Source organism: Gopherus flavomarginatus, chromosome 20, assembly GCF_025201925.1.
Source record: "Gopherus flavomarginatus isolate rGopFla2 chromosome 20, rGopFla2.mat.asm, whole genome shotgun sequence".
Classification (NCBI taxonomy): domain Eukaryota; kingdom Metazoa; phylum Chordata; order Testudines; family Testudinidae; genus Gopherus; species Gopherus flavomarginatus.
This window is the reverse complement of record NC_066636.1, coordinates 18070169-18081764: the sequence shown is the minus strand read 5'-3', so window position 1 is coordinate 18081764 and position 11596 is coordinate 18070169. Positions and strand designations below refer to the sequence as shown.

General features: G+C 48.6%; 1 protein-coding gene across 4 annotated transcripts in view; it reads right to left on the bottom strand.

Annotated features, from left to right (window-relative positions):
* Positions 1-331: 331 nt before the first annotated feature.
* The window catches only part of SNX27 (sorting nexin 27), a 48719-nt gene continuing 37454 nt past the window's right edge, over positions 332-11596 (bottom strand). For 2 of the 4 annotated variants that reach the window (XM_050929861.1, XM_050929863.1), the window contains exons 9-13: positions 8567-8716; positions 8018-8146; positions 7609-7668; positions 5541-5603; positions 332-1590 (exon numbers count right to left, since the gene is read on the bottom strand). In XM_050929861.1, coding sequence (XP_050785818.1) covers positions 1543-1590; positions 5541-5603; positions 7609-7668; positions 8018-8146; positions 8567-8716 — 450 coding nt within the window. In that variant the 3' untranslated portion in view covers positions 332-1542. Of the gene's footprint in view, positions 1591-5540; positions 5604-6974; positions 7027-7608; positions 7669-8017; positions 8147-8566; positions 8717-11596 lie in introns of all 4 variants that reach the window. The other 2 variants (XR_007770457.1, XM_050929862.1) reach the window with 2 other exon arrangements.

Genomic DNA, 11596 nt, shown 5'->3' with positions numbered 1-11596 from the left:
TACAGGGCCAGAACCCCCTCCCCTACAGAAAAGCCTTTGCACTGAGAAGCGCTTGGAGAAGCTAAGCTCTGCTCAAGGGCAGGCAGAGGGCACATGCAGGAAAGGAGAGGAATTACCCAGGCTGTTGCTCGGCTGGCTAGAACAGTTCAAATTCTCACAGAGACGGGGCTGTTTAAAACCCATCCCTGCTCGGGGAAGCCAACCTGCTCTGCCAGACCTCGTCTCCCGACCCTGCCTGGGCTGACAGACTGCTAGCAAAATACAGGCGTCATCACCGCACCCAAACAATGCTGCTTCTGTCCTGGAAAGCTGCAAGGAGCAGCCAAAGCCATCAGGAAGATACCAGCTCTTTGGCTTCGACAGCTCTGGGCTGTCTCACCCCGCCCTAAAGAGATCTGATCAAGTTGTGGGGAAAGCCACAGACGGAGCCTCACTTCTCCGAGCTGGATGGAGCCAATTCTGCTTTGCGGTTGTCCTTTTTGCACCTCTGCCTGAGGACCAGAGCGCCAGCACAAGGACTATGCACCATCCCAGGTCCACTTAACCCTTCAAACTATGATTGCAGTGGGCCTTACACTTAGAATAGGCTTTAATCTGGCACTTTGGCACAGAGGTAAATTTCAGTCTTCAGGGCTTTGACCCAAAGTCCATGAAGGCCAATGGGAAGATTCCAACTCAAAACCCATCTTCCCCTTAGCTTTCTGAGTCCCATCAATTACAGCATCACACCCTTCGTGAACATTTACACCCATAAGCAGCCCCACTGATTTTAAATGCTACCCAAGGTAAGGATGCATGATCAGACCATCAGTGAACAAAATCCTCTCTCTCTTTGTCCTACTAGTTCTGGAGCCAGCTGCTTTACACACTTCTTAAAAAGGTTCAATGCAAAAAATGAAAAGAAAAAAAAGAACCAAAATTAAAAGCTTGTAAACGTGTCAAGGTCCTTTGAGAGGAGAGGTATTTCCCTGTAATGTTACTTTTTTTCTTTTTTTTTTTTCCGTTAAAGTTAGTTTTTAAAAAAACACGATGGATTCGGAGGAAAGAGATGCGTGTAAAAACGCAAGCTTAGAAAAGGTACTGCTGCTGCTATGAAATTTTAAAAGAAATATATATATGTATATACGTGTGGTATTTTGTATATATAACTCTTTTTCCTTTTTTTTTTTTTTTTTTTTTTTAAACATACATACATATATATGTCTGAACAGTGCAAATGGATGGCATTTCTATTTCCAGTTGTAAAAAATATAATATAAGCACAATCCATCTTCCAATGGAGGACCCAAGTGAAACAAAAAAAGAAAAACAGAATACCCTTGGGTGGATTTTGTCTGTTGGTGAAAAGTTTTCCCCTCTTGTTACTCTGATAAGCCTGCTGGTTTTTTCCTAGTTGCTTAATTCCATAACCATGAAATTCACAAATGGTTTGTTATTAATAATATTTAGTTTAAGGGCTTTTAATACAACAGAATTTTTTAAATCTTTTTTTAAGTGTTAATTTGGGGGGGGGGTGGATACATTCCTCCACGACAGGAGGGGCTAAGTGGCGGCGTCCCTCTGCTGTGATCTGGCCATCTGAAAGATATTCTGAAAGAGAAGAAAGGGAAATTAAAAAGACGTTACTTACAGTAAGCCTCTGGGTTTGGCTCTTACTGCCTCGCTAATCAACAACCCTCTCGGGGCAAGTTAGACAGAGGGCAGCCCCATTTGCAGATGGGGAAACTGAGGCACAGAGGGGGTGACTTGCCCTGACATCACTTGAATTGTCCACGGGAAAGCAAAGAACAGACCACCGAGTCTTAAGTCCAATTCTCAGTCCCTCGCTCTAAGCACCAGACCACTCCCCATTGCTGGGTCTCACCACTAAACTAAACTCTCTCCCATGACTGAAGGGCTACCAGGATTAGAAAACCTGCCTTATAGAGAGACTCTCAAGGAGCACAATCTATTTAGCTTAATAAAAAAGAACGCTTAGGGGTGACTCGATACCATGTGTAAGTACCTACACGGGGAACAAATATTTCCTAACGGGCTCTTCAGTCTAGGAAAGAAAGGTTGAACACCATCCAATGGCTGGAAGTTGAAGAGAGACACGTGCAGACTGGAAATAAGGCGAATGTTTTTAACAGGGACAGGAATGAACCTTTGGAACAATTTACCAAGAGTCGTGATCGATTCCCCACCGCTGACCATGTTTAAATCAAGACTGGATATTTTTCTAACAGCTCTGCTCTAGGAATTTCTATGAGGCGTTCTACAGGGGGTCAGACCAGATGATCACAGAGGTCCCTTCTGGCTTTGCAGTCTATGACTATGAAACCTCCTGGGCCTAGTCACATGAGACTCCGCTAATGCTTCTCAGTGCTGACCTGCAACTCCGCCACCTGCTACACTAGCCCTGCCTCCCACTCGTTCACCTCATTCTTCATCCACTGCCCTCTGGACTTATCCACCTCTGCCAACGCCTCTAGCCCCAATCCTGGACAGAGCCCGGCAGTGAAGCTAGACTGAATGAAGGCTCTGCAATCGACCATTCACTTGTAACCCAGACAGCACTGCTGAGGGGAACGACTCTAACCTACCGCATGAAACAGCCTCCCCCTCAGATTCCCACACCCATCATCATCCTAGGTTTGTCTGTCTAAAAACACAACAGCGCGGTGGTTGAGAGCAGGCAGATCTCCGAACACACATGCATGGATTCCTTGCCAGCGCTGGGTGCTGAAGTGATTCTGGTACCCGGAGCTCCAATCCCCAGCAGCTTGGGACACACAGGCTGCAGTGCTCTGCTCCCACTGCACTCCCTGCAGCATCAGCATGAGCAGGGTTGATGGATGACACCAATAACCAGTAGTAATTACCATCACTGGAAGCAAAGGTTGGAGGACCAGCCTTGCTGCAGGCAGCAATAGCAAAGATCTACTCCCCCTGGGCGTGCAGCTGTAAATTAACCCCCTCTCCCCCCAGCAAGGAGCGGGAGCCTTTGCTGAAGCTGCAGTCGGTCTCATGGAAGTGTGTTATAAAGGGGAGAGGTTTATACTCCCCTCTCTCTAGAGGTATAACTGCCATAGTGCTGGGTTGGCGAGTGGGCATGGGAAGCCGTGCTCTGGAGGGGAACCAGCATCTGGCCTGAAATAGGTGAACTCCCAAGAGAGGGAGGGAGGGGACTCCAGACAGGTTGCACACATCTTGCACCTCTTTGAAGTAAATTCATCCGACTTTGGAACAAGGCTTTTAAAAAGCAAAGTTCCTGGTTGTGCCAAATAGTCATTAAAGATCTCACAAGAGGGTTTTGCCCAGGTGTCCTTTGTCTCCCCTCCCAATCCCATGACCACTGTGCCCTGGTGCCCAGGCTGTCCACTCAGAGTCCCCACTCAGAGGTGGCCGAATTGCTATCTCTGCAGATTGCTTTGGGAGCCTGCAGAGGGAACAGACACACACGGCTTCCCTCAGTCAAGGCTGCTCCCCCGTCTCCAGAGTTTCTCTAATTTAGTGCTTATCACCACAGTGTTTAAGCACTGGTCACCCATGTGACTGAATTAAACCACCGATCTACTCTTCCATACTGTCACAAGGGGGCATGTAACAGCCTCAACACCACATGACACTCAGGGTACGTCTCCACTGCAAAGACATACCCTGGTGCCGAATCTCAGAGCCCAGGTCGGTTGACTCTGGCTCACGGGGCTTGGGCTGTGGAGCTAAAAATAGCAGTACAGACGCTGAGGCTGGAGCCCGGGCTCAGAGACCCTTCCCCCTTCCCAGGTTTCAGATCCCAGGCTCAAGCCAGAGCTGGAACATCTACACTGCTATTTTTAGCCCCATAGCCTAAGCCAATTGACTTGGTGCCTTAGTTTAGGACCTATGAGCAATTAAGTGGAAGGTATCGGACACAAATGCAAGAACATCTGGAATCTCAGCAAGGGAAATTATCTAGAGCCGAGTTCTCCAGAGCCAGAAGGGGCATTGCAGGCAGAGAGAGAAACACTAAACAATTTTTACAGACCAATAGATCAATTCCAGAAATTCCATGCTGCTCATTGTGTCCCCACTACCCCTGCACATATGGAATAGGCCACAGCAGTCTGCAGAGACTTCACTTGACAAGATTTCTGGCAAGTCAACAGCACGGGCCTATGCAGAACCAGACGCTGCATCCAAACACAGCTGGAGGGGAGGGACAGAGTCGAGTGCATACAGAGATACTGCAGGTGGCCTTTACATCAGCAGTATAAATGGCTGGGCTCTCGCTCGGAGGAGCACAAGGTAACTAGATAGGAACTGGAACTCACTGATGAGCCCTCAACTCATCTACCCTCCTTTATAACACGGACTAATGAATCCTCGTGTGCATTTAGGGCATCAACAGGGAGATGAGGAGTCAAAGATTGCCCTGCAGGAGCCTTTGGCACAGCTGAAAGGCTGGAGACTGCAGCACAGCTAGAGGTTAAAGCGGAGCAGAAAACAGATGGGAAGCCTCAGGAAACCAAAGGCCTAGGCTCTTGCAACACAATGGCACAAGTGTTGGGCTTGGCTTACGGGGAGCGTGTGCAACGTACCCTCGGACTGCATATTAAGATGTGAGCAGCAGAATAAAACCCTCAAACTACATCTACCCTACAGAGATACAGCATATGCCGACAAAGGTACAGGATCACAAATGACATTAGCTATGTTGATGGGAGCACTTCTCCGTTGGTGTAGTTGTGTCTACACTGCAGGTTTGGTCAGCATAGCTATGTCATGCGGGGGGGGAGGTGGCTTTTCAGCCCCCTAACTGACCCAGCTACGCCAGCCTACATTTTAAGCGTAGATTAGGCTTAAGATAGAAAACCGCAGTCAGGCAATGGAAACTTCCTGGGTGCATCCGAGGGCAAAATTTGAAGTTAAAGGTTTAAATCTCTCTGTAGAACCAGTGATAAATGCTTCATGTAACTGCTTAGCAGACAACAGCAGGGCGGCTTTGCTTAAAAGATTCAGCTACATAAGATGGTTTCCCTCCCCACTATTCAATTAACCCCTTGATTACTGAGATGGAAAAGAGGTAAGGACCTGCCAATCAAGTGGTACCAAGATGCCCCTCTAGCACTACCATGGGAAAAGTTGGCATGCAGCTTCCGGGATTAGCCTTTGGTCCTTTAAAGAAACTGAAAAGCAAAAAAATGTGTGTTCCCTTTGCTGCTCCTTTCTGACCCCCTTTCCCTCTCATCTGGGAGTGGAGAGAGCTTCACAGGTAAAGTCTCATTCCAGGTCCTCCAAAGACTGCCCGTGTCCAGGACCTGTCAGGACTAAATATTTCCAAGGTAAGGAAACAAAGAACATTTCTTAAAGCGGCATGGCAGTCTCTCCCGCGCATGCAGCCACAGGAAATATTTTGCTTTGCAAGTTTCCTTTAAGGACAAGCTGCCACTATTCTGAACACTATTCTACACTAGCAGGGATTGGCATGGAGAAGCAGGAAGTAAATAGTAGGTCCGCAGTACAGCAATCAGACCGGCTCAGAGAGCCCAGATGCTGTTTGCTTTCACCCCAGTTACCTTGCTGCATATAGTGTCTTTACTGAAGTTCTTGTTATCCTTGTCTGTCGCTTCCTCCTCCACCTTTACGAGAAAAAAAAAATATAAAGGATATAAATAAAAACTGATGGAGGGGAAGGGGGACTAAAACCTTATTTCTATGGCACGGGTGAATTTAAGGATGGGATTTTGGAGGCTCCAATAAGCACCCCAGAGCACCAGGCAATGAATTTCAACCGTCTACTAATCTTTCTGTTAGGAACTGACTAAGCCAGGATCAGACCTCTGTTCATGACACACGCTCAGCCCTGCTCTGACATGAGTGCAGAAAGAGATGCCAACATTTGGACTTAGCCCGTGGAGCAGATCAATATCTCCCAAGCAGGGAACAGTAACATGAGGGGCCCAGTGCCAACCTGAAGACCACGGATGGAGCTAGAAGTCTGTATACACTGACCAAAGTGCCTCTTCTCCCCCTCGCTGCATAACCATAGTGCCCAGCTGTTGCATGTGATAAAAGGCCAAAAATCCCGCTAGCCACCGTAGCGAATGCTACCCCCTAGGAAATCCAGCAGTGCACATGGCAGCAGCATGGTTATGTACAGATGAGAGCTATCCAGACTGCCACAGCATATTCACATACCAGCCTCAGATCTCTGGGATATAGGAGCCCATACAAATATCAGCGCATCAGTCCTCACAGAAATACATGTCTGCTCCAGGCCCATCTGATGCTACAGGCAGCTTGTGTTCAGAAATGGCATCCAACAGTGTTCTAATAAGCAAAGCTAGTCACTTCTGGAGGCTGCCTGCTTCAGGATCAAGAGACGACAGAAGTGACAGAGTTGATCCTCAGCGGTAATGGGTTGAGCAGAAGAACTTAGAAGCACAGAACAGACTAACGGCCCATTCAGTGCAGTATCCTGCCTCCCGCAGTTGCTTATATCCAGTTGCTTATGTACTGGGATGATTGAGAATCACTGAGACAACAGAGCAGCACAAGTTTTCCAACGGACACCATGTGGCGATTCAAGACACTACACGTGATGATGACCCAGCACATTGCTAGTATCAGACCTCAGCATCCTAAGCGGAGCAACTCTGCATCATCTCCTCTAAGCCAACTCCCTGGGGAGCAGGTTGCCAGCTACCATCTTCTGCCATCTCCCTACTACACTGCAGTTAGCTGTAGCAGGAAGCCGTAGCATGGGGACACAGAGCCAGGCAGCAGTCACACGGTGGTAGGGAGACTCTGGCAGGTGGATATGAGGTGGCCAAACATCTCCTCTAAGGACCAGGAGAGGATGGAGAGGTGCATGCAGTAGAAGCAGAAAACAATGAATACAAACAAGTGAACAAGCAACAGGTGGGGTGGGCTTATTTGCGAAGGTCTCCTTGGCTTGGAAAGAAGCCCCAGCACCAGCCAAAGTCACACCTAAAAATTGAATAATTTACCAAGAGGACATCATGACTGACAGATTCTGAGCAGGCAACCGGGACTGGGAATCTGGGCATAATTAAAAAGAAAAAAAAAAAAAAAAAAGATACCTTTGCACTTCTAAAGAGCTTTCTTCTGCAGGATCTCAAAGCATTTGATGAACAATTAAGCAGTCCTCATAACCCTCCTGGGAGAGGGAGGCTTTGCTCTCTCCTTTTAACAGATCAAGAGACTCAGGCAAGGGAGTGACTTGCCCAAGGTGTCACAGCCAGTGACTTGCAGAGGTGGAGGCTTGATTATCGCATGCCACACATGCACAGCACCACTTCTTCAAAAGGAGTTACGTGATGCAAAGAATGAGACGGTCAGGCCGCCGGAGTCCTGACACCCAACTCCCTGTTCTAGTCACTCGCCAATACTCCCATCCAACAGCCGCAGATAAAACCCAGGAGTGACTCCTAGGTTCCTGTTCCCAGAGCTGGGAATAGAACCCAGGAGTCCCCACTATCAGCCCTCCGCACTACACAACCCCCCTCTCCTGGTTTGGGCAGTAAGCTGATATTGTGAACCAGTATGAAAGCTTGCCAGGAAAGGGTTACTGTTAACTCACAAAACGTATTAAGCAATTTTGGTGCAGTTTCAGGATCTTACCTCCTTCCGCCACTTCAGCTCACAGAACACCCGCTCGAAGCACTCGTGCATGTAGTTGAACTGCAAAGACAAAGCAGCCTTCTCTCAGGTTGACATAAAGCGCAGCAGCAACAGCACTAGGCAGCTCCAAAATGACAGCCGTCCATTAGAGAGTGGGGCGGGAGTCAGAAGCTGTACACTCAGCTTGTGTACACAGCAGGGGAAGGCAGAGGTACCAGCTCTACCAAGCAAGAACTTACTATATCTCTGGCTCCTCCAAGTGGCTGTCTGGTTAGGCAGCGCAAGGAAAAGTTGAGCGTCAAATCTTCTCTCACACCAAGAGATCACGGCAAAGAGAATTTTACACTAGTTTCTAAAATCTGGGCAGTCCCTCTCCTTAGTGCATTTGCAGTTTAACAAGGTCACTTACATAGGGGGTGAAGATTTTAACCCATCGAGGTTTCTTCTCTCCTCGTGCGTATTCAAAACAGAATGCCATTCCCTCTTCGTCTGTGTCCCACCGCTGCATCTCATCCCACTCAAATGCTATTACCTGGTTCTAAACAGAAGAAGAGATCGGGGTCCAGAGCAGGCCATACTCCGAATCAGGAGGCAAGTTAGCGCCTGAAATGCTACAGGGCAGATCTGAACCAGGGCAGGGCAGAGTGCAGGGGAAGAGACGGAAAAGACAAGGGAGTCCCAGGAATGCTGCCGAATGGTGTGCAGGGGAAGTGGGGATACAGAGAGGTTCTGCTAATGCTGCAGAGCGTGCTCTGGGAATCCAATATAGCAGCAGTCTTTGTAATCACACAGTAGGACATTTACCACCATTTTAACAGTCACCTCCTCCTGCTCTCAACTTTACTCTTCCTTCAGCTGCAGCACCCCAGGAATGAGGAACCAGTATTCTGCCTCTTCCTGCAGCACAGCTGAACTTGCTCAGACCCAGGAAGCCCTGTCATGTCCTTGAGTAATTTACCTCTAGCTGACCCTCCTCTGTGCAGGCGTGGAGTTTAAAGTGCTTGATGCTGATGGCTGTGATCACATGACCCTTTCGCCGGGAGTCGCAGGAGCAGTGGGGGAAGATGATCTCATTGTAACCCTCACATGTCCGCAGCATGTTTAAATACTGGAGAAAAGCAAGAAAGTGATGTGTTGGCAGCAACAATCCCCCATCACCCCAACCCTCTGCAATCCCTCAGCGTCCAGCAGACCCTTACTACAATCCCAGCTGGGGGAGACATCCCTGCTCTTAACCATATGGATACCACCAGATTCAGTCCACTGCCAGAAATTTGGCTGAGGTTTGCGTGGGCTGAATTCCTGCAGCCTCGAGCACCGACTAATTCCATAAATGCTTTCTAAAAAGCTGGCCCAGCTGGAATCACTAGATACCATGGCTCTGAGCATTGTGGAAATCCTCGGGATTTTTTTTTTTTTTTTTTTAACATAGCCACAAATGGTCTAGCTCTCAATCTGAGATCACCCTGAGTGTGGATCTCATTAATACCATAATCGTTCAGTGCAAATTGCTGCTTACACTGTCATGTTCCCCAAAATCCCTTGCTGAGTTTTACCTGACTCTGTCATCAGTCAGGGATGACTAGTCATACAGAGCTTAAAACCAACATACTGTGTGCAAATATTGCTGAAGGCCTGGAACAAACTCAAAACAGAAACCAGGACTTGGGGCCCAGAATGGGAGGGAGGGAAAAGTTACAACAAGATGACTTGAGGCCAGAGCATCAACCTGGGTTTTCAGACCTAATGCTGAATCTCTTAGTTATGGGTTCAAATCACATAGTTAAAGACACTGTCAAGTAGTTTCAGGCTCACCATCGAAGGTTTGCGTTAAAGGATTTTAATAAAAACTATTAGGGAAATATTTACAAGGGACTTCTTCTCTTATTTAAATTAACGCTTTTTAAAAAGTGCTGGGAACCCAAACAAAGCAGCCTTGTGATAAGGCAGGAGAATCAGAAAGGGAAACTGACTAGAGACAGAATGGGAAACTGACCTAGCGAATTTCACTGAAAGATCAGTGATATGCAAGCAGTAATCAATTAGATTTCAGAGCATCAATTACATGTTAAATAGCACTTCTGAACTTCAAAGCACTTTCTAAATACAGCACCTCACTGAGGCCAGCTTTTCACTTAAAACTTTTGCAGTATAAAAATATTGGTTAAAGAAGCAATTATTTTTTTTATCCTAGACAAAGCCCTAGCGTATATGTAGCTATAGCAGGAGGGAAAAGTGATTTTACTGGTCTCAGTAAACTGATATAAACCTGCGTAAGCTGCATCCACTAGGAGGCTGCCAGTATAGCTATGCAAGCACACTTTTTCTAGTGTAGACTAGGTTAGTCACATCCCCATTTTACCAATGGGGGAGAACGAAGACAAAGTTTCAAGTGACTTCACCAAGGGCACAGAGGGAGTCAGGGACGAAGCTGGGAAAAGAACCCAGGAGTCCTGTATTCCAAATATGAATCTTAATTTCTCCCCCTGGCTTTATGATTTGAAGCATTTTATGTAAGGTTTTGGGGACAAGAGCCATGTCTTCCAGTGAGTTTGAACTGCTCCTTGCACAAGAGGGCTCCACTCACAACTGGGACCTGTAGACTCTACTGCAATAGGAACCGTTATTAGCACAGGTGAAGAGTTCCAATGATAATACCTTGACCTTGGCCTTTTAACCCTATTTATGATGTCTGCAGCAGTTGAAAAGCCAGTGATGAACCAGCCCGTAAAGGAATGAAGGGGCTCCAGGCTCACTGGAGTGTCCCACCAGCTCAGCGGTGAAGCAGGCAGGGGGAGGGGGATGTTTAGTATTCACTGTGGTAAGCAAATACACGGATTAGGGAGTGATTAGAAGGAAACTCTTGGCTAAAGGCACCACAGGCTCTCAGGTGACCTGGAGCTCCACATAGAGACGTTTCAAGCTCCTCCAGCACTGATCTGTGACAGCTGTTACCGTCAAAAAGGGTTAACAGGGCTCCCATTAATACGAGCATGGGCGGCGGGTGGAGTGCTGAGCCCTGAGACCCCCTGCCCCCTCCCAGCTGCAGAAGCCCCGCACCTCGCCCCTGCCCAGAGGAGCTCCAGGCTGGCCGAAGCCCTGAGCTTCCCCACCCCCCTCCAACCGCCTGGAGGAGCCCCAGGCCAGCAGCAGCCCAGAGGGCTCCCCCACACCCACCCAGAGGAGCCCCTGCTGGGCTGGCCGAAGGCCTGAGGCTCCCCCTTCCCCCTCCACCTCCCGGAGGAGTCCCAGGCCAGCCGTGGCCTGGAAGGCGCCCCCGCCGAGCGTAGGAGCCCTGGCTGGGGTGGCCGAAGCCCCAAGCTGAGCCTCTCCCGGCTCAGATCCAACCCGCCCATCATCTGTTGAAGATGCTTTTGATATGCTCCATGCAGGTTCTGGGGCAGCTGAGGAGGAGGTATATGCCTCTTCAGGTGCCCCGGAACCTGCACGGGGCATAAAGCAAAAGCTTCACCACCAAACCTTGCAACTGGAGGTTCGGCAGCTGCAGCAGCGCCGGGGGAGCCAACACCTCCCTGGCCTATTATGAGTCTGAGGTACAGTAAGAGCTGGCAAAGACTAACTGGGAAGAGGATTTCAAATTGGGAGGTCGCTGGCACCAGAGACCAGCTATCTATAGGCGGGAACACTGCTAGAGGCTGTGAGCATCCACCAAAGGTGGCCAGGGAAATAAAACCTGACAGGCTAGAGCTCAGAGTCAGACAGGACAGTGGGAGGTCCCATGTTTATTCAGTCTCAGCAATCCCAGAGCAATTCAATAGGTTATTCCATGTACAAGCCCAACAATTCTTCTGACCTTGAAGCTACGTCTTCTGCCTCTGACAGCCCCAGCAGCAACAGGGAGGCTAGGAGTGGAGCTCAGCTCACAGTGTGGTGACGTGCAAGGCAGGAGAACATCCGAGCTTGCTTGCGCGCAGCCATGTTGGCACAGATGCGGAAGCCGGAGGTATGTAAATAAAGTTACACTAGC